The sequence below is a fragment of the Diabrotica virgifera genome, chromosome 8, assembly GCF_917563875.1.
Source record: "Diabrotica virgifera virgifera chromosome 8, PGI_DIABVI_V3a".
Lineage (NCBI taxonomy): Eukaryota > Metazoa > Arthropoda > Insecta > Coleoptera > Chrysomelidae > Diabrotica > Diabrotica virgifera.
Genome location: NC_065450.1, coordinates 208011340 through 208034771, shown reverse-complemented (window position 1 = coordinate 208034771; position 23432 = coordinate 208011340). Strand labels below are relative to the sequence as shown.

Genomic DNA, 23432 nt, shown 5'->3' with positions numbered 1-23432 from the left:
ACGATCTCATTATGTTGTTAATTTTTATCGTATCAAATGCTTTCTATCGTATTGTATTTTTATCGTATTCGATGTATTTTTCTATAATCCCTTTTATGCAATGGAGGTGGTTGTTAGTGTCAAGAGTGTTAGAGTTGTAGGTGTTTTACTTTGATGCAGACATACGTTGAACAGTTCCTTTATGTTCATTAAAAGTCTGTGTCCTCCAATCTTTACGGCCTCTATAACGATATTGTCTTTTTTCGAAGCTTTATTTCTTAATAAATATAAAACCACAATCTTAGATTAAAATAAATGTTTATTTTGACGAATTACCAAGGTCATCTTGAGCATCTCAGATTCAGATATCGAGACATACCTACCCAAAAGACGAGATGAAGATGAAGGAACACCAACTAATTTCTTCGCTTGTTATTACCAATTTGATACAAATAATTTTAGAATTTTAAATCCAGGCAAGATTATGATAAAAATAGTAATTAAATTATCGAAATAGTTTACTAAATATACATTAAATGTCAATCTATCTACTCCAGAGATATCTGTACAAATGTTATTAAACTTTAAGTAGATAAAAATAAATTCCTAATTTTATATTGTATGATGAATTTCACTGTTAACTATTGTTGCCTTTTTTTAAGAATAGTGCCGATTATTTTGAAAGTCCTAACATAAATCATCATAGTTACCTATTAAATTATATTAAAATATTAGCATTAGTTATATTATTTATACATACTTCCACCATCACTTCTTTTTCCGCTGGACTACAATCTGAGATTATAAACACGGAATACTTACGTGTGCACTGCACTACAGTTACAACGTTGCCGCGCTGACGCAAAGAAATGGTTTCTGTAGAAATTTGGCAGAAAATTTTAGGTAATTTTTAATTTCAAAACGTCCCATTTAATATTTATATACTGTTGGTTTTATTTTTCTTCCTTTTAAACGAAAAAGGTAAAAATATTATTCATTACCATAAGGACTATAAACTATCAATGCAATGAAGACAACTTGTTAGTAAAATTTGTAAGAACGATTGAAAAAATGATAAAGATGGTAGTACAAACACAATTGCAGTTGACACAGGGTGCAACAAGGCAATTACCTGTCAACCACACTTTTTAATATAGCGGTAGAAATAATTTTCAAGTCCAGCTGGATTAAACGAACTATAGCTCCATCCTCAACACAAATTTGAGCTTATGAGGAAAGATAAAAATGTATCGATGGAAGCATTAACAATCTTGGTAAATGAAGCAGGGAAAAGGGGTCTAAAAATTAACGAGGAAAAACAAAATATCTAATCCTGCTCTAAAAGAGAAGAAACAAGAGGTGAGAAATCAAGATCCAAAACTACACTTTTAAAAGTGTTCAACAATTGAAATACTTGGAGTAATCGTGAATCGTAAAAATAAATGAGGTGAAGAAGTAGTAGAGCGAATACCAGCAGGGAACAAAACATACTTAAGATTAAGATACCATAGGCCAATAGCCACTAATAGGGCAAGAACTGGTCCAGAAATACAAAACTGAAAATATACCGAGTTGCAATCAGACCAGTAGTTACATACGAATCGAATGAAAATATTCGAAAGGAAAATCATGAGAAGATTGTGAGCACGATAAGAATGGAAAACGGAGAAATGAACGCATCGAGTTTGCCTACGGTTCGTTTTGCGATCTCGCATCGAGTGTTCGTAATCCCGCCTCAGATCAGTAGTTACAAACGATTCGAATGAAAATATTCGAAAGGAAAATCATGAGAAGATTGTGAGCACGATAAGAATGGTAAAAGGGAGAAATGAGAGGAACAATGTACCATAAAATAACAGACATAATAAAAGGAAAATATATTTATTAAAGCACAGATACTGAGATGGATTTGATATATAGAGGGAAGGAAAAACGAACTACTGATTAAGGTCACCGGATAGAAGTCAGAATCTGAAACACCGAACCGTGGGGCAGGGCCGTAACTACGATGTTAGGGGCGCCGGGGCAAAGGTGATCTGGGGCCCCTACCGGGGGGTCTGGGGGTTTACCCCCCAGCGCAGCGGAAGGCGGGGTCAGAAAAAATGTTCGATATTTAGCCCCTTGAAAACGCATTTTAATGCATTCCATGACTGAATATTCTTTCTTGTACCTGAGATCTTCTTCTTCTTTTAGCCCATTCCTATCCAAATTTGGAGATAGGCCTTCCCCAAATCTTTCCATTTCCGTCTGTCTTTGGCTGCGTTTTTCCAGTTAGTTCCGGCAGCTTTTACAATATCGTCCTTCCATCGCATCTGAGGTCTTCCTCTTTCTCTTCTTACTACCTACGATCTACATATTACTATTTTAGTTGACCAACACAAAATAATTTTGAAATCACCTTATTTTTTATTCGCTTTAAAAAATTTAAAAGAAAAACAACAAAATAAACAGACAGTAAAACAAAATGAGATAATAATATAATGAATCAATAAAAAGAAAATTTCTTGAAACTTCAAAACCGAATAGAAAAATATGAAGATATGAAGGTTTATTTAGAGAAAATGCAGGAAGACGTAAAGCAGATTGCTAAGGAGATACAGAAAATTTAAAAGGTGAAAGAAAAATTCAAGAATGCGGTAAAATTCAATATGGAAAAAGTGGAAGAAAAATTGAAAGAAATAGGAAGATGTCAAAAAGGAGGAGACCGTCGGGAAGTAATTATATACAGCTCTAATGAGATCTGAGTCCTATTTGACGAGGATATTAGAAAACGATATCCGGTACCTTCAGCAGTGACACTCTCGAAGGCGAGTACCGTCACTGCTGTTAGATTTATTATGCTGTAGTACTGGTGGAGCTGATTCCAATGTTCTCATTCCATCTTACCCTTACCTTTCTTTACAATATGTGGTACCATGTAGTTCCGTTCACGTACCAAGATGTGGTCTGGGGTAGATTGGTTAAGACAAAGTAGCTGGGACCGGCGGCCCGCATTTCGGTTACATCTTAGCTTTTATTTCGCCAAAATAACTAATTTCTTCAGTAAATAACAATTTATATCTTTACGATAGGTTTCGGGGGCCCCAGCTTAGCCCGAGCCCCTCTTCCAATGGCATTTTAGGTTTTATTACGCCGCAATAACTAATTTTCTAAGTAATAATTTAAATTTTTATGTTAAGGTCTCGGGAGCCCCAGCTTAGTTCAGGCCTCAGGGGCCCCTTCTGAGGATTCTACTCCAATTGCATTTTAGTCAAAAATACCAATTTCCCCAGTGAAAAATAAAACTTTATGTTGAGGTCTAGGGTGCCACTGTAAGGTCTTTTTAAAATTGTGTCATTTGAAAATATTTTGTTGGGATCTGCTTTTAAAATACATATTTTTATTTTCCAAGTTAAAATCTATGCACGGTCAAAAAGGGCATCTGCGGGAATCCCCTTGGCCGGGGGCCCCGGGGCACTGCCCTGGTTGCCCCAATGGTAGTTACGGCCCTGCCGTGGGGAAAACCTAGAGAGAGATGGGAGGACAAGGTCATGATAGAAATCATAATCCTGAAAGTCAGAAGAAGTGGAAGAGTGGAAGGAAATGTAACCAAAGCCAAGACATACAAAAAATTTTGACAATACACAATAAGAATGCGGAGTGATTCACAGTGATAAGCAAACTAAGTGCTCTAAGTAGCCGCAGCAAACATTCCACCAGGAATTAATCATCATAGTCGTTCTGTCGATATTTTCAAACTCTAACTATCCATCACATAGATAAGATATAAGTAGTTCGAAGCTCACTTTCAGAATCCTAAAATAATTGTTTTTTCTGTGTATATTAATAATTAATAATTAATATATAATAATAATGATGAGGCATAAGGATGCTGAAATAGCTATATGGAGATGGTGGTCCAACTCTGAATCAAATATAAACAAAACCCGCCTTGATCTTTTTTATCTAATATTATTGAATTAATCATTCGTCTATAATAGGATTAATAGGTACTTAACTCTTATCTATGATCTTCGAAAAATAAAATTTTACAGACATTTTATACGTATGTTCGTACATCTGGCAACAGCGCGTTCATTCAAGAATCGTGTGTTGTGTTGACAACATAACCTAAGTTGTCAGAATCATATGTTAGTATTCTGTTTTATCCCAAATTTAAAGGTGATTTAGAACTGTTTTTTAAGTGAAAAAGTGAGTTTTTTGTGTATTATTTGGTGTGTTTTGAATTCAGCTAAGATCACGTAAGTTTTTAATAGAAATTATATCATTTTTCCATTGATTACGCTCTTCACAAACTTGTATTCGCGTTGTTGCGCATTGGCATTGTTTATCAATGATAGTGATAAATATATTATATTAATAGGTAGAGGTACATATTTTAATGATCTTGATAAGTGAAATATTAAGGATTTAATAATAGTTTATTTTTGTTTATTTTTCAAATGCAAGTAGTACACCAATATTAGTAAATATCCTTTCTAATTTCATCAGTGATCTTTAGCTAGGTATATGTGGAAGTAAATATACACCAAGGACTCTGTTTTATATGCATAAAATTTGCATTAATTTCCCTATCTACTGCAGACAAAACAGTTTTACTAAGATATATCATATTAATTATTTATTTAGTAATTACAGGGTGTGTTTGCTCAACAACACATAGCTCACAGCTCAAAGGAAAAAGAATAGTTATTTATTATACAGGGTATTTGGTAATGAATGTGTCATAGCTTAACCTTATATTCCTGAGGTTAAAATAGGCTCGAAAATAGGTAGGTCGATTAGGTAGGAACTTACCTTAGTACGATAGTTGATAATAACCGAAATACCGGGTGCCAAAGTTAAACTTTTATTTTATTTATTCTTGAATATTTCCTGGCAGGCATGGGATAACAAAACGAAATTTGGTAAGCGGGTTTTTTTGGACGAGAAATCTAAATTTGCCACAAAAATTATAAACTACCCAGATGGCGCCACATACGTCCTTCACGCGCTTATTTAATACGTTTAATTTTTTTTATTTTCCACTTTACATATATTTTCAATCAAAAGTTTTATTCCCTTATTATTTTTCTTAAGAAAGGTATACTGCATTCATCTCGCTAAACTCAACCGTTTTCGAGATAAACGCATTTTAAATCAGCGATGCAATATTTTTTTGCGTAATAAGTATGTATTAATAATTTCCAAACATGTATCGCAAATTCCTTCAAATGGAATTTGCGATGCAATGACATATAGCCAGGGAGGTAGTGTCAAATTTGACCGCAGCATTTTAGCATGGCTGCTTTCTTTTTATTTAGTTAGGTATTCCAAAGCTTATTAACAAATGATGTGTCAGCTGGCCCAAAACCGGGGATTTTAGACAAGAAAAGGTAAAATATGAAACTTGATGGAAAAACGCTACAACTTATGTCAAACATTTATCTACGTGCCTTACAACCCTTAATAGCCTTGCTGACTTCTCTCCTAGCTTTCACTCAGGCAATCCTGGTTCAAATCCTGGCGTTGAAATTTTTTTTGTTTTTAAAATTGACATTTTATTTTGAAAAATAATTATTTTTATAATACCACGTTTGTATTATTTATACAAGACAATATAAAAAAATCGGTATGTCTTTTATAGAATTATGCATAGAACATGAAATAGAACTATGCATTTGATCATAAATATTATGATTGAGCTTAATAAGCAAAGTTGTTGTAAATGAACCCCTGAAGCTTCCTGAGTTAGTACGACCAATCTAAGTGGAAAAGGGGGTTGCCCTCCCCACCTCCTCCCGAGTTTTTTTTTTATTTTTTGGACAAACTGTTTTTTTTTTAATGGAATATGATGTGAAACCAAAAGATACATACAACCTTAATTTTTCACTTTTCTATCACCAACCCCCATTTTTTAATAGCAATCTAAATATTTCCCTGTTCTCTATAATAGGTAGGTATATAAAAATGGATGTTTGTCTGTATGAGGAGCGATCAATCAAAACGCAATAAATCCTGTTTTTTTTTAGAATTTGAGTTAAATTAATACTAAATAGCTTTGTCATGAAATATATCCAGTGGTTACAGCCAATTCCTTCCAAACGCAATATATCCAATAGAAAATAGCTATCGAAAGTGTGCAAATCAATCAAAACACAATAAATCCAGTATTCCGCTGAATAACGGAATTTAATAATCCAATATTCCCTTATTATAAAAATAATTATTTTTCGAAATAAAATATCAATTTTAAAAACAAAAAAATTTCAACGCCAGGATTTGAACCCGGATTGCCTGAGTGAAAGCCAGGAGAGAAATCAGCAAGGCTATTAAGAGTTGCAAGTCACGTGGATAAATATTTGACATAAGTTGTAGCGTTTTTCCATCAAGTTTCATATTTTACCTTTTCTTGTCTAAAATCCCCGGTTTTGGGCCAGCTGACACATCATTTGTTAATAAGCTTTGGAATATCTAACTAAATAAAAAGAAAGCAGCCATGCTAAAATGCTCCAGTCAAATTTGACACTACTTCCCTGGCTAATAGGAACTTGCACAATTATTATGGTTTCAAGTTTATTTTTCGGGTGTAACTACAATGATATTATGCAAAAAGTTGCATCAAAACTTTGATTTTTTTTTAAATGGGAAAGTACAACAAGCGACCCCTCATTTAAAAGCATTTGAAATACAGATTACAAAAATGTATAATACTTTAATCCTTTTTGAAAGCGTAGGCGCAAAATTTCGGTCGAATCCTTTTAAACCCATTTATTTTTTTCGAATCCTTTTTTTCGAATTAAGTACATTATTACCGAGTACAGAAAGTCCCTTACAATAAACAAAACGTTTCTTTTGAATGATATATTTAAAATTAAAAATCAGACTGAATTTTCTCTTTTTTCACCCCTGTGACTTATTAAAATATACATTATAGAAGTTATCAGGGACCTTTGACCATGGATAATACTAATTTTTCATTCTCCGTTTAAATTTTTCTAAAAATACTTATCAGTTTTCTCAGGAATTCGAAAAAAATTAATACATTTAAAAATAATTCGACCGAAATTTTACGCCTACTCTCTCAAAAAGGATTAAAGTAATATACATTTTTGTAATCAGTATTTCAAAAGCTTTTAAGTGAGGTGTCACATGATGTACTTTCCTATTAAAAAAAAATCAAAGTTATGCCTGTCACCTGAAGAGGGATCGCGTAAAATTCGATTGATATATAAACATTGATGCTATAATATACTTACTATGAATATTTTAAAAATGGACTTGTCCGAGCATTTCGCTTATACGTACTAAAAATAATTAAGTTATTAAGGGGGGGGGGGGGGGTAGCACCTATTCCAGAGTGCACTGTATGATCGAGTTAGTGAAATTTAATGGACTATTTTATTACATCATAAAAATGTTCTAGGCGAATTACGCAGGTTGTAACTGCAACCTAAGTGGTTGAAAAACATTGAATAAAAGCAGGCTTGCTTTCACCCTTTTTTCTATTCATTGCCATTTTGCAGCAAGGGTAATAAATTAAAACATTTTTAACCAGCCGTATCATGTAGAAAATTCAATTATCGTTGTTTTATTTTCGTACGACTTTGCATCAAAATGAATCGTTTTAGAGTTATATGCAAGGAAAGTAAAAATAGTATATGGTTTTAGTCATTTTTAATTATTTTAATTTTTTTATTAACATTTCCGACCTATTTGAGAGAGAGATAAGTCAATTATTATTATTACTCAAGTTATGAGTTACTTTTTCTGCAAACATCAGAATGCCGCCATTCACATCCACTTCAAAACAGATCCGACCTGGTCTAGTTACCCACTAACAGGACAGGATTCTGGTCCTCTTTAAGGGTCAACTGTTTTTAATTTCTGACAATTTCTTAGCAAATATCACTAAGGTGTTTTGAGACTTTTTCGAGTGAATAATTAAATAAAAACCGACCGAACCGACTATATCTATTATCGCTAAACTTAGACACAACTGGCTAGTGATTTTAGTAAATAATTTTGCCAATTTATTAAAATTGGCAAAAAAATAATTACTAAATAGTTAATAATTACTAAATAGTTAGTAATTTTGCCAATTTTGTCAAAGTTGGCAAAGAACAAATAAATTACCTACTAAAATCACTAGCTAGTTGTGTCTGAGTTTAGCGAACCGACTAAACCTTGGTTACGTGAGAGGAATAAAATATCAGTTTCTGCAGAATAGCATGCAGAGAAAAATTTTTAGGAAAACGTAGCGTTGGCAAGCGACGAATTTCATGACTGCGTAATTTCAGAGAGTGGTTTAGTTGCTCGTGTATCCAGAATTTTAGAGCAACAGTGAACTGAGTTCAGTTTATCATGATGATCACTATCCTTCGAAAGAAGAATTCACCTTAATAAAAAGAAGAACCGCACACTCAAAACATTCCATTAAGTTCTTAAGCCACGATATTCTTTATCTTAGACACAGTACTCCTTACTTATATTTGAAAAAATCTGCAAACATTACTTACGGTGTCGCTTGTCGCTAAGAGCTGTAGGGCACATCAAAGAAACATGAAACGTAAAACATTAAACATAAAAAGTGAAACACGTTTCATGAAAATAAAACAATGCTAAACAAATAGAAGTCCACATACCAATGAAACGAGTGTGATTCATGAGTGTGAAACATTTTTATCATCCGAAGGCGCACACCAAAGAAACACGTTTCATGGAAATAAAACACTGCTAAACAAATAGACGTCCGCATATCTATGAAACGAGTGTGATTCATGTCCATGAAACATTTTTATCTTCTTGAAACGTGTTTCATGAAATAGGACGTGTTCTCTTTTTCGATATCAGTTTCATTGTTTTGAATAATTAATTACGTGCGTAAAATGAATGCGACCAAGAATTTAATATTGTATTGGATTTTGTGGTGGAGCAGAATGAAGAGTTGTACAATAATTATAACGTGAAGTGGTACTCGAATAGACAATAACAAGAAAATATCGTTTTTTTAAACCAGGACCCACAATAAAACAATGTAAATGTTTGAATACTCATTCTATAAAATTATTGAAATTTAGCAAGATGATTATTTAATTCGTTTGCAACCAAATATTATGTATTATGGTTATGACTTTTGGACAGTAATAAAAGAGTTGCCACAACAGCAACGACCACGTCATCATCACTTTCCATTATTTACTATACAAATTTTATTTTTGTTTCTTTGATTAGTATATTAGTGTAGGAAACAGAGATTATACTTCGCAAACTTGACACAAGTCCGGTATTTTTTTTCTGGTATATCAAGGGGTGCTTATTATGAGACTAACTTTTTTTTAAAGATTTGCCCCGGAACACATATTTTCATTCCTTTAAAGGGGGTAGGAAAAAATCCTACTCCATTAGTAGGGTTTTTATATAAATATATTTATATATATATATATATACATTTATATATTATGGTTATTGCAAAATCCCTGCGGAAACTACCCCTATCCCTGAAAATAAGTTTGGAGAGCATGTTAACAACAGTTACGGCACAGTGGCGCCGCAAACCTCAGAAATGCTTTGGCGGGCTCCAGTTTTTGTTTTTTTTTTTCGTCACCTATTCATTTTATTAATAATATACTTATGACAAATAAAAGAACGCCTTGCGTCTTAAAGCCACAATGTTGGCCCAGAGTCAATTTTTGCATATTTTCTTTATTCATTTTCCTTTTTTTTTTGGGGCGGTTTCGGGGAAAATATGGGGGTGAATTATACAAATTTGTAAATAATACTTGTACATGAGTAATCGCTGAAAGTTTTTTTACGCTGGCATAAGCGGTTCAGATGGTATATTATAAAAAGGGGCTTTTTAAAATTTAACACCCAGTAATTAAAAAATGGACAATTGCCCTTAAATGAAACCTATACCAAAAAATCAGACATTTATTTGTGATTAATTGCCGCTGGGTTGCTTCTTGACGTTGCAACAATCATATACATTTATGAAAAACCCTATTGATGGAGCATGTCCATATGGGTCAAAAAGCGAGAAAAATATTTTTTTTTCAATCCCCCCTTTATTTTTTTTTTGCTACAAGGGTTGCATCAAGAAATCGCTTTTGGTGTCGATGCATGGGTAATAAGAACTTGCACAAAATGATATATGAAGCATTTTAATAAAGGGCAGGGTGTGTGAAGGATTCCAAGAAAATCACTTTCTTTATTAATTCTCCTTTTTTGGGAGTGGTCCCGGAAAAAAATGGGGGTGCATTATAGAAATTTGTAAATAACACCAGTACCTGGACAATCGCTGAAAGTTTTTTTACTCTAGCATAGGCGGTTCAGATGGTATAAAAAGGGGTTTTTTAAAATGTAACACCCTGTAATTTAAAAATTTGCAATTGCCCTTAAATGAAACCTATACCAAAAAATCAGACATTTATTTGTGATTAATTGTCGCTGGGTTGCTTCTTGATTCCCATTACGGTTAGGGAATAATATATATTTTTTTAAAACATCTTTTTTAAAAACTTGCCAACTTTGGGGCGCCACCTCCGCTAAACGGTGTATGACAGATATATGCTGTCGCGGAATAAATTGTAGGAAATATAGTCCTCTTCATATTTCTATTGAGGAATTTTTTGCAATGACGTACAGAAAGGGCTACGTTTCGCAAAAACGACAAACTATTCCATTTAAAGGGATGAAAATGGGTGTTCCGGGGCGAAATCTTTTAAGAGAAAGTTAGTTTCATTAAAAGCACCCCTTGATATACTGAAACAAAAAATATAACCGCACTTATTTGCGAAGTTCAACCTTTATTTCCTACACTATATAACATGAAACGGTTTCGTTCTTCACAATTTATTTTTGTTTCATGTTTCACGTTTCTTTGATATTAAAAAGCAATTAAAGAGCGGCGCCGACAGCAACGACACGTCACTATCCATTGCCGACTATACAAATTTTATTTTTGTTTTATCAATTAGCTTATCACATGAAACGGTTACTTTTTTTAAAATCTATTTGTTTCATGTTTCACGTTTAATGTTTCACGTTTCATGTTACTTTGATGTGGGGCCTGCCTAAGGAAGCAGGTCTGGTTCTGAACATACGGAAAATCAATATACCTACTCGTAATAAGTAAACAACAGAATATATGTAAATAGTACCAAATTTGAGCAAGTTGATCAAATTGTTTACCAAAGGCGGAGATAGATATCCGCGCCGCAAACTCCGCGCCGTGTGAGCGCCGCGCGTTCGTGGCGCGGTTAATGTTTGTTGAATTTTTTTTTATTTTGACGAACCTTCTGCGATCCAGAGGAAACTTACGAACTTTTAGTAATTGTAGATAATCATGTCTCTGTCCTGTACTTCTACTACATATTATTTTGGTATTATTCTGAAACTATTTTATGTGGAATAAGCCCCAATTTGAGTTTGAGTCAAGTTTATTTGATGTTTCAAATAAACAGTAAAATATCTCTAATAAAATATTTTTTCTACAACCGTGTTAAAAATGCAATTTTACCACTCCCTAGGAGCGTTAAAATGCTACTTTAAGGCACTAGTGCTTTAAAATTTTTAAGGCACTGCAGTTAAAAGTGAATTGACAAATTGTGAAACGTCAAAATATTTATATTTCATTTATTAACATTAATATTAATAGTATAACTTGCGCAATTTGAAAAAGATGGTTTAAAAGGTTTTTTAAAATTTAATTTAAAACTGTATTATTGCATTTTTAACACGTTTGTAGAAAAAACAAGTTTATGTAACGGTAAAATATTTTCGTTAAGAATTTTCAGACCTTCTCCTCGAGTGTAGACAACCAGTTCTACCTTTTAAGGGTCATAGGTTTTATGGTTTCAGCAATTAACAAAAATATTGTATTTTATAAATTATAACGTTTGTAGAAAAAAATATTGTATGATATACGTGTTAAAAAGTACATTTTTAAGGCACTCATGTGAATTGCAGAATTCGCTTCGCTCATTCTGCAAACTTTTACATGCGTGCCTTAAAATTGTACTTTTAACACTTATATCATAAATAACTATCAAACGTTTCGTGTTAATTTTGAGAGTAAACTAAATGCAAGACCAAATGCTTACCTTGTCGGGATCGTATCATGAGATTATTTTCCTCCTTATTTACTATGGGATCACTAACAGAAGATTTTACTGTACCTAATCATTTATGATTTTTCTGATATTCTCTGATTTTATTTCTTCTGATTTTCGGATATTCTTAAGTTAAAGTTGATTTCATGTAATTGAATGAACTATCATCTTCCAATAAAGTCGACCCATTTCGCGTTTCTGCTCTTCTGATATAAAATCGTAAAAAATCTTGAATTTTAAGCGATTGTTTCAGTCCTGGAACATTTCAGGGACTACCTTTTTCGCTTTCCAGTGACATAATTATAATATATCTGCTTGTTCCAACTCCGTTGCTTCACCAGAAACGAAGTTAAAAACTATAGGTTCTTCAAACCAGTCGCTTCACCAGAAACGAAGTTAGAAAACTGTAGGATCTTCCAAGTTGTGCGTTACCTTTTTCGCTTTCCGGTGACACAATTATAATATATCTGCTTGTTCCAACTGCGTTGCTTCACCAGAAACAAAGTTAAATTTTTAATTTATGAATGTTTTTTTGATATTGATAACGATTTCCGAAGTGAAAGTCGAAACGTCAAGTAAACTTGATTTCAAACTCGAATTGTGGCTTATGTCCAAATAAAATAGTAAATCTTATTTTGTATTTCTCACGCCGGTAAGAAGACAACAATGAAATGACCTTTTTTTACATTGGTCCGCATGTATATTTTTTATTTCCCTTCCGATATCAGCTTTAGGTTGTTTTTTTTAATGGTCCTTTGTTGAGGATCCCACAATCATGATGTTCCACGGTAAACATCAATAAGTTTGGTATTTCTTTCCGACAGTTCCGACCACTCCATTGCTAACAATTATTTAACTCAGGTTCGCCAAAACCTACAAACCACTCGCAAACCCGTCCAAATACGTATTGCGAACCATCAAAGCGTTTGTTGAAAAACCAACAGAAGTTAGATCGTGGTGCACCGTGTACGTACCGTTTGTGCGCCACTGCGCGCGAGCTGCTCGCATACCGAGTGGAGAGAATATGTATACGTGCCTTTGTACTTATAGCTTATATATACTATAGTTAATCAGTTACTCGTTTTACCGTAAGGTGTACGAGAATTACTCCCAGGGTTACCCCTAAGAGTTTACACTTAAATTTCATGTACAAATTTTCCCCACTTTTTTTTTGTCTCCTTCTAATATTTTTGCTTTCATCCACGTTTTTCCTCTCTTCTTAAGTGTGTCTCCAATCACGTCATCCCATGTTTTCCTTGGTGTGCCTCTTCCACGTTTATGTTGAATTCTTGCTTCCCACACTTGTTTGACTGGTCGGTTGTCATTCATTCTCTGCAAATGTCCCCACCAACTTAATTGTTTATTTTCTACAAACTCCAACACAGACGGAATTTCTAATTCTGCTCTGACATCTACATTTCTTATTCTATCTCTCCTAGTTATCCCCTTGACCTTACGTAAATATTTCATATCCATCGCTTGTATTCTGCTTTTTTCTCTGTCATTAAGGACCCATGATTCAGACCCATAAGTTAGAATTGGTCTGAATATAACTTTGTATACATTCATCTTTGTGGCTTTTGATACTTGTCTTTTACTTATAAATCCTTTATTTAATGCATGGTATGTCCGAGCCGCCTTCTCTATTCTGTCATTTATTTCAACATTATGTTTGCCTGTTTCTTGTATAATTACTCCCAAATAGCGATACTGCGACACTTGCTGCAGTTCTTCATCGTGTAATTTAATTTTTAGATTTTGTTGTTCATGTGATACTGCCATTACTTTGGTTTTACTTTTATTTATCTTCATCCCATTTTCTGCTAGTATGTCGTTCCATACTGTAAGGTTTTCTTGCAAAACTCTTTCACTTTCTGCTGTAATGAAAATATCGTCTGCAAATGCACATTCCATGAATTCTATTCTCTGAAGATTTCAGAGAGAATCTTCAGAGCCTTTGTACTTACAAGAGAAAATAGCAGACAAACGCAGTCCTGGACAAAGAAAGATTTCATGGTCGAAGAACATGCGATGTTGGTATGTTATTGATACAAGCATGCTGTTTAAGGTGGCAGTGAATAAAGTTAAGATAGCTATGATGGTAACCAACGTTCTGAAAGGACATGGTACATGAAAATCACATATTTATGTACTTAGATCACATACGTCCTTAGTACACCGGTTCGTTTCTACAAATATAAATAATAACAAAAACATACAACTAATAACGGTAATGCTTTATTTAATGCTTTAAATAATACATGTAAACTTTCAATAACATATGTAACAAACAAATTTATAACTTATTAACACAATACACAATTAAAAACAATTACAATATGCCCGTTAATGATATTTTTTATAGAATTTTAATTACATATTGATGAAATATTAAATAACTCATATCAAAATGAAAGATCAAACATATAATAAAAAAGTATAATACCTATATTTTTTCTCAAAGAACATAACTCTATATTGTTATGTATAAGTATGTATTATGTTTAAAAAGGCATGATAAGTTCTGAAACAACATCGGCATTTAATAAGGGCATCTTGTATACAAAATAAAGTAGTGAAGCGATGTGGTTCAGTAACCAGCAGAAAATATTCTAAATGCACATTTACTTACAAGACAAAACGAACAATATAACAAAAGGAATTTTGCACAACAGTATCGGTATTTTATATTATACAGTGCCGGCAAAAAAACTGTCGTTTACTGGCCGCTTAGTTTCTTTGGTTTGTTCTGAGCGTTTATAATCTACATGCAGTTGGTTTTGTGCGAGTCGTCAAATTTAAACTTCTTTTAACTTATTGAGTAAAGTTTAAGATATGAAATTCTAAATTGAAGTTAAAATAGGGTTGAAAGAAACTGACAAATGAAAACAAAAGATCGTGCTTTAACGTTACTTGAGAAAGGTGAGTCTGTAATTACCATAGCACATGATATTCGTATTTCAAGAGAGGAAATGTGTCAATAGAAACGGTCGGCTGCGTCGTTGCCTTCAGGAACTGTTCCAGAAATAGATCCTGGTCCTGGCGTTCCTAAAAAAATCATCATCCAGGACTGACACCATCACCAGGCTTTCAGTAATGTTAAACAATTCCATAACTACCAAGGAACTCGAAACTAAATATCCTGATCTTCTTCAGAACGTTTGAACAAGAAAGATTCGCCACCGGCTTCAGAAAGATCTAACATTGCCAAGTAGACAATTGCTGCAAAGAAGATCTGGCTTACAAAAGCAATGAAGGAAAAAAGATTAGCTTTCTGGAAAAAGTATCAGCACTGGACAACTGAAAAAGGTTAGTTTCAGTGACAAAAGTACGTTCAGGTTAGTAACAAGGAGCTCCAAATTTGTTCGTCGTGTACTCACCGCGTCAAGGTACGATCCAAAGTTCACAGTTAAAACCGTCAAATCTCCTGAAAGCATAATGGTAAGGGGTGCGTTTAGTGGAAACAAAGGAAGAGCAGGGTTGTATTTCTTACCTAAGAATGTTACAATGAGGGACAGAAACTATGTGACTATGCTAGAACAACATTTATTGAACTTTTGGGAAATTCACGAATGGGACTTCATAAGGCCAAGACAGTGATTGAGTTCTTGAATCATCACAATATCAACGTATTGGAATGGCCGAGTAACTCGCCCGACCTTAATCCCATGGAGAAAGCCTCGAATATTATGAAAAATAAGATTCAAGAGAGTCGACTGAGCAATATAAATTAGCTGAAGAAGAAGTTAAAGAGGTCGTAGGTAGCCATGGAAGCATATTTCTTGAACCTTGCTCAATCCATCCCCAAGAGAATGCAGTTTGTCATCGACTACAAGGCTGTTTTATTTACTCTATAAAGATTTTTTGCCGGCACTGTATATTTGTTTTCCCAATTGGGCATTTTAAAGTTTAATTATCAATCTTAGTTCCTTTAAAAACTCCTTGAAGCACGCTAACGTCTTTGGCGTGCTGCATAACGACAAAATGTTGATTTCTATACGAAAAGGCTCTGATATCTTTAACCTTTGGAATTGCAGTACTTCCAATTTTCTTCTTGAACCCTTCTACTCCGTTATAGAGGTAGCCCGCCAGTGGCTCTGATGGATTTTCGGTGACGACGTAGAGTACAATTTCTTTGGAAGGGAGAAGGAACAGTTGGACTTTGGTAGGTAGTGGAATCTGGATAGTTTGGAAGAGTAGGAATGAGTTTCGGGTGTTGTCGAACCTAAAAAATCAAAAAGAGAGTAATGTGTGTATTATGGCTGCATACTTTATTGATTTATTATTAAAATAATTTTAATATTTGCTATAAGAAGAAAGTGTAGGGGACATTTAATTTACCAAAGATGCTTTGACAATGTGTTAAATGCAGTTAATTATAATAGTCCAGGAACCGAAGCTTTTCACCTCGCAATTTTTACAGAAAATTTGGTAATAAATAGTGGATAGTTCAAGGATAAAATCTATATGATGCTGAAAGGCGCTTTTACCATGGGGGTGGTTGCCACCCCATCTCGGGGGTGGAGATTTTTTATTATATTTTGACCGCAAAGTTAATAAAAACATTCATTCTAAGCAAAAAATGTTATATACATTTTTTTGATAAAATTAATAGTTTTCGATTTATTCGCTATCGAAAGGTTAGTTTTATATCGAAAAAATCAATGTTTTTCGATATACTTACTCATTTACGGTTCACTCAATTTTTGCCGTAGAAAAATTTTTTTCAAACCAGGTTCTTGGGAATTAAATAACCCACAATTTCATATTTATACATTTTGCATATCTCTGATGCTAATCTTTCTATTCTGAAGAAAATTGCATTTTTTACCAAACTACAAAAATTTGTTATTCGCTTTTAACTCCAGTTTTTTTAAAACGAATCATTCTGAGCCAGTCAAACTTCTAGAATCTGTTAATAATACATAAATAAAGAAGAATGAATAAGGCCAATGACTAAAAACACCGCTAACTTACATTATTATGCTTCCAATTGGATTTCTCCTTTTTTTTTTCAAAAAAATATATTGACTTTTTAACTGTAACTTTTTTATTTTTTACCTTAGAAAGTTTCTTAGAAAGAATTTTGTAGGTTTTTGCAAGGTCTATAAACCTATTAATATTAAATATTTTTAAAATTCCCAGTCGAAAAAAGAGGTGACTTTGAAAGAGTTGGTAAAGGTGGTTTTTGCATGTTATTACAAGTTTTAATTGTCAATAGCTCACTTAATTTTTGCCGTAGAAAAAAATTTTTGCAAACCAGATTCTTGTGAATGAAATAAACTACAATTTTATATTTAAACACTTTTCCGTATCTCTGATGCTAATCTTTCTATTCTGAAGAAAAGGCCATTTTTTTCCAAACTACAAAAATTCGTTATTCATTTTAACTCCATTTTTTTTAACTAATTATTCTAAGCCGGTCAAACTTATAGAACCTATTAATAATACATAAATAAAGAACAAATAAGGTCAAGGACTAATTTTAATTAGGGTGGTGATTAGGAGGTTGCTTCCGGTCACTTTTTCGTTGAAAAAAAAAATAGGGACTGACACTCTTTTCATCATAAGTCACTTAATTTTTGAGCTAGACCTTTTTTTTATTTCTGGAGATAGATATTTTTAAATACATACTTTAAATTAGTTTAAATAAGTTATCCTCGAAAAAATGCATAGTTTTCCCGTCTTTTGACTTTGAAACTACAATATTTAGCATTTGACGAAGAAGAGCTAACATATAATAAAGTATAGTTCGATTACTATTGGTCTTAAAAAAAATTTTAAAAAACGGTTTTGTTTATTTTTTCAAAAGGTAAATTTTTGTTAAGTAAAGTTGTTTTGATAAAACGACAACTTTTGGAGTTATTAGCAGAAAACTTATTAAAAACATTGATTTTTTCGATATAAAACTAACACTTTTGATAGCAAATAAATCGAAAACTATTAATTTTATCAAAAAAATGTATAGAACATTTTTTGCTTAGAATGAATGTTTTTACCAACTTTTGTGGTCAAAATATTATAAAAAATTTCCACCCCCGAGATGGGGTCGAAACCACCCCCATGGTAAAAGCGCCTTTCGGCATCATATAGATTTTGATCACTGGACTATCCACTACTTATTCTCAGATTTTCAAGCAAATCGATCCATTCTTTAAAAATTGCGAGGTTTTGTCCTATTTTAAGCTTCATTACTTGGACTATAATACTGTGGAAAACTTTGAGTAAATGACAAAATAAAATGCTTATATTTTCCTCTGTATATATTTTATTTGTCTTTGGATTTACAGATAGCTGGAGTCTGCTTCTTGATCTGGCTATCCGTGACGAATATTGGCAATCATAATGACAATCTTCATCTTGTCTGTAGCAGTGGGGAAAAACTGTACAGATGTTATATTGAACCAGGTTCTGAGGTTTTTTAACCAGGATGTTCTACTTCTTCCTGGGCCTCGCTTTCCAAATATTTTTCCTTGCAGGATGGCTTGTAGCAGGACATATCTGGATTCATTTCGCATAATGTGCCCGAAGTATTATAACTTTTGAGATTTGGTGGTGAGGGCCTCCTCATTTTTGACTCGTTTGGTCCACGGGGTCATAAGTAAGCTCCGATATAACCACATCTCAGATGCTTCCAATTTTTTACACATATCTTCGTTCGTAAAAAGGACAGAGAAGACGTGCATCGCAGCATGCTTATCTCTCTTATCTCCTGGTAGCGGCTGTCGAATTTGAATTACAATATTATTTTTTCTTTGTTTACCACCATCTTACTGAAACCAATAAACTGAAACTTAAAGTTTATAGTTTTCTTCAGATCGTCTTTGCTTATATTTTCTTAAGGGTTGTCTACAGCTAGTGCCGCTTCCCATCCATAAGCTAGGACTTACATTTTTCACGGTCTTCCCAGTCTCCGTATTCCAATCCTTTCTTTGACATGGCTTCGTCGACTTCATTTTTCCATGATCTTCTCGGTCGTCCTCTCCTTCTTGTTTCTCTTGGACTTCATTCTGCAACCTTGTTTATCCAATTATTTTCTGCTCTACGCATGTGTACCATTTTAGTCTGCTTTCATCTATATACTGCAGGGCATCTTTTTCTATTTTCATTGTTATCCTTATCTCTTCATTTGATAACCCTGTCTCTTCTGGTCAGGCCACAGCATCTTCTCCAGTATTCCATTTCGGTCGTCAGGATGCTCCTTTGTTTTTTGTTTATGTATAATCCAAATTTCTGCGGCATATGTAATGATAATTCGTACTATTGTTTGGTATATAATTTTTTTGTTTTTTTCTGTGATATTTTTATTCCAGTTGTCTTATGCAAGAGTTTGTTTGTTCCAATCTATTTTTATATCTTCTTCTCCTGTTGCGTTTTTCGGCATTATAAAACCCAAGTATATAAAATTCTTCGTTCCTTTTATTTCTACGTATTCTTCTATTTCCAAATTTTTGACGTCTTCTTCCGATATTGCCAGTATTCCTTTTTTCATATTTATTTCCAGGCCTACCTTTCTGTGTTTCTCTTTTAGCTTTCTTACCATGTAACTGATATCTTCCTCATCTTGAGCCATCATCTTTTGAATTATTTCACCCGGGAACAGTCGCGCTCACTTCTGTCACGTAAGCAGTCACGCGATTAGATTAAATCCAACAATATGAATTTAAATACGAATTTAAAACAAATTTTCATTTTATAATATTTTGATTTACTTGTTATGTTCAAAATATATAGGGTGTCCAGAACCGACAAACGAAGACAGGAGATTCCTCAGATAATTTTAAGACAATTTAACCAAATTCATCTAGTCCGAAATGTTTCCTAAGGGATCTAGAGCTCTTTGAAGATGGCGCCTTGTAATTAGTTTTTTTTTAAATACCTCCAGAACGCTTTTAGTTAGAAAAACAAAAATTGGTACACATATTTATCTTCTAGAGATAAATCGATTTCATCCATTGTGAATTTTTAGTACCAGTCATAGGCGTCCTTTTTGGGTGGGGCAACGGTTATTTTATCGCATAACTTTTCTAGTACTAAAAGGTACTCTTGTTTTAAGTCGGTAGGACACACCGTTTTCTAGAAAAATCGATTTGAAAATTTTTCGTTTTCTGAATTTGAAAAAAGTTTTCAAAAAAAAACGGTGTATATTACCAACTTAAAGCAAAAGTACCTTTTAGTACTAGAATACCTCATAATTTAGTAATCTAGTGTCAAAAATTCTTAAAAATTAAAGACAAAAAGTTAAGCGATAAAATAACCGTTGACCTACCCAAAATGGACGCATATGACCGGTACTAGAAATTCGCCGTTAATGAAATCGATTCATCTCTGGAATATAAATAAACGTACCAGTTTTCGATTTTCTAAATAGTTTTTTTTTTGAATTTTTTTTTGATATTCAAAAAACGAAAAAATTTTCAAATCGATTTTTCTAGAAAACGGTGTATCCTATCGACTTAAAGTAAGAGTACCTTTTGGTACTATAATACCTTACATTTTAATAATCCAGACTCAAGAATGCTTAGAAATTAAAAACAAAAAAAAAAAGAAAGTGTGTACTTTTGTACGCACGTAAGAAGTTATACTTCTATTATATGATTTCAACGAAATCAATATACCTTAAACAATTTCTTTACTACTTTCCAAAATTTTTTATTAAAACAATAACAAAAATTAAAAAAATAAAAGAATAAAACACACACAAACACATTGAAAAATGCCACAAATGATTTCTGAACAATAAATGTTGCCAAAAATTTTAATTAAATACGTATTTTCTGAAAAAAATTATATAATAATATACTTACAATCATAAAATCTATAAAAAAAAAATAAAAAAATAACAACTTGCTTGGGGCTTGAACCCACTTCACGTCTATCGCGCCGTACGAGAGTCGATCGATTTCCCACTAGACCACCTTAGCGTATACGTCATGTAGGAATATATACAAACTAAACGTTTACACCATAAACTTTTTGACATTTTGTTTATAATCAAATTATTAGTTTGATTTTTGTCGAATTAAAATACAATAAAATAGGTATAGAGTAAGAAAACGATATATTAGATGAAGATTTGTAGAAAGTTTGTTCGTAATCAGATTATGTGAAGTAAAGCATTGCCTACGAATAGGTAACTACATTATTTTTTTTACATTTTTCAAATAGTAAGTAGGTATGAAGATAATTTTTTTATTGGAATACACCTGAAAAATTTAGAATTACGTACCTGCGGCTTTTCAAAACTATTTAAAAAGTCACTATAATTATAAATTTGATTTTATTTCTGTCCTCACAACAATAAAAACTAATATATACAATATTTTTGTTTACCGATAACCTCCATATTGAACAATTATTGACAGATCATTTCAACACCCAATCAGAGCCCGTATAACGACTAATACCATACTGTCGGTGTGCGCATGCGCGCGGATCAATATAAATTTACCCTCAATCTCAATCGCGCCTAAAGAAGTATAACTTCAAAAAGTTATGCGATAATATAACTGTAGTCCTACCCAAAACGGACGCCTATGACCAGTACTAGAAATTTGCAACGGATGGAATCGATTTAACTCTGGAAGATAATTATGTGTCCTAAATTTCGTTTTTCTAAATAGAAGCGTTCTGGAGATATTTAAGAAAAACTAATTACCAGACGCTATCTTCAAATAGCTCTAGCTCCTTTATGAAGCATTTTCGGACTAGATGAATTGGGTTAAATTGTCGTAAAATTATCTGAGGAATCTTCTGTCTTCGTTTGTCGGTAGAGTTTCTGGACACCCTGTATATTTCTAACTATTTTAAAGCAGATTGGTTCTCACCAAAGCCATAAATTCCACAAAAATTTATTTTAATAAAAAAAAATACCCTTGCATTACTACAATCTTCCTCGAGGCACTTACGAGTGGAAAGTTATGTTGCAAAATTTTTCATCAAGTTATCACGGAAAAGGATAACATGTTAGATTTTTCTAACGGCGCGACTGCTCCCGGGTTAAATGCAGCAGTAGCATGTGCGTAATATCTTCTATTTGTTAATCGGTTTGGTTTCAGAAAGGGTTTAGGAATACAAGAAGCACTTTTTGCATGGAGTTATTAGTGCAGAAATGCTATGACCAGAGGAGGAAGGTTTTTGTTTACTTTAACGAATATAGTGCAGTTGACCCACTATATGGTAAACATCAGCCATTGTTTGTTGAGTACTAATACCTCAAAAATAGTGAATTAGCATCGTTTAAAAATAGTGAAAGTGGTCCAGCAAGAACATTACACTATCCACAAGCTGGGTAAGTGTTTACCAAATTCAAAGTGTCCAAATAGACTATTAATTAGAATTAGAATTACACAAAGACTATATAGACTTTTTATCAGCAATTTATTTTCAAATGTTTTTATTTTATTATTCTTGGGTGCGACTCAATTGCACTAGACAAGAAATATTAATAATCCATTTATAAAAATGTTTTTGGCTGGAAATGGGAACGGATCCGGTCCAGTCAACAATATATATAATGCACAAATAAATCAACCCTCAAATACAATGATACCAATGCAACCAAATCATCAATATATGCAACAACACAACTCTGTATCAGCAGACATGATGCACTATTATCAAAATCAATTCCCACCTCTTCCAAATATGTACACTCATCCATCTAATTTCCAAAATTTATCCTTACCTCAAATGAGCCAAAACTCAGTTCCTCCGCAGCCAGAGATACACTCAAAAACTTTCGAAGAAGGAATAGATTATTCCCTACCGTCCTCATCAAGTGACGATGAAAACATGTAAAGTGATGCAAATGCTTGTCCGTGGCAATAACTAAAACAGTCGAGATCAAAAAGAAAACGTAGAAAAATAGCAGAAACTACTGAGCAAGGTGCTTCAGTAAGCACATCTAATAGGTTTCAAACTCTCTCAGAAGAAAACGCAGATACAAACCAAATCCATACCAGTAAAAGAAACGATGACAACCCAAATACCCAAACGAAAGATCCCAAGCCGCCCCCTATTTATGCTTACGGAGTAATAGACTACAAAGCAATGACTGACTCTATAGCGCAAGTTACTGAAGATGAAACATATTATACTACCACTCTTCCTGAAAATGTTGTTAAAATAAATGCTAAAACACCTGATTCTTATAGAAAAATAATAAATTACATGAGAGAAGAAAAAATAGTACACCATAGCTATCAACTCAAACAAGAAAGAGCATATAGAGTCGTCCTAAGAGGTTTACACCATTCTATACCCTTAGAGCAAATAAAATCTGAATTATTAAGGCAAGGCTACACAGTCAAAAATGTTTTAAACATCCGGCACAGAGTAACAAAAGAGCCCCTACCATTA

At 33.1% G+C, this 23432-nt stretch overlaps 2 protein-coding genes across 3 annotated transcripts in view; one reads left to right on the top strand and one right to left on the bottom strand.

Annotated features, from left to right (window-relative positions):
- Positions 1-4055: 4055 nt before the first annotated feature.
- LOC114331039 (RWD domain-containing protein 2A) overlaps positions 4056-23432 on the top strand; it is a 515824-nt gene continuing 496447 nt past the window's right edge. The window contains exon 1 of one of the 2 annotated variants that reach the window (XM_050659331.1): positions 4056-4220. The gene's annotated coding sequence lies outside the window, so the exon portion shown is untranslated. The remainder of the gene's footprint in view (positions 4221-23432) is intronic. The other variant, XM_050659333.1, reaches the window with a different exon arrangement.
- LOC114331049 (uncharacterized) overlaps positions 14315-23432 on the bottom strand; it is a 527814-nt gene continuing 518696 nt past the window's right edge. Inside the window, exon 25 of the mRNA XM_050659330.1 lies at positions 14315-16296. Within this exon, the coding sequence (XP_050515287.1) occupies positions 15981-16296 (316 nt within the window). The 3' untranslated portion in view covers positions 14315-15980. The remainder of the gene's footprint in view (positions 16297-23432) is intronic.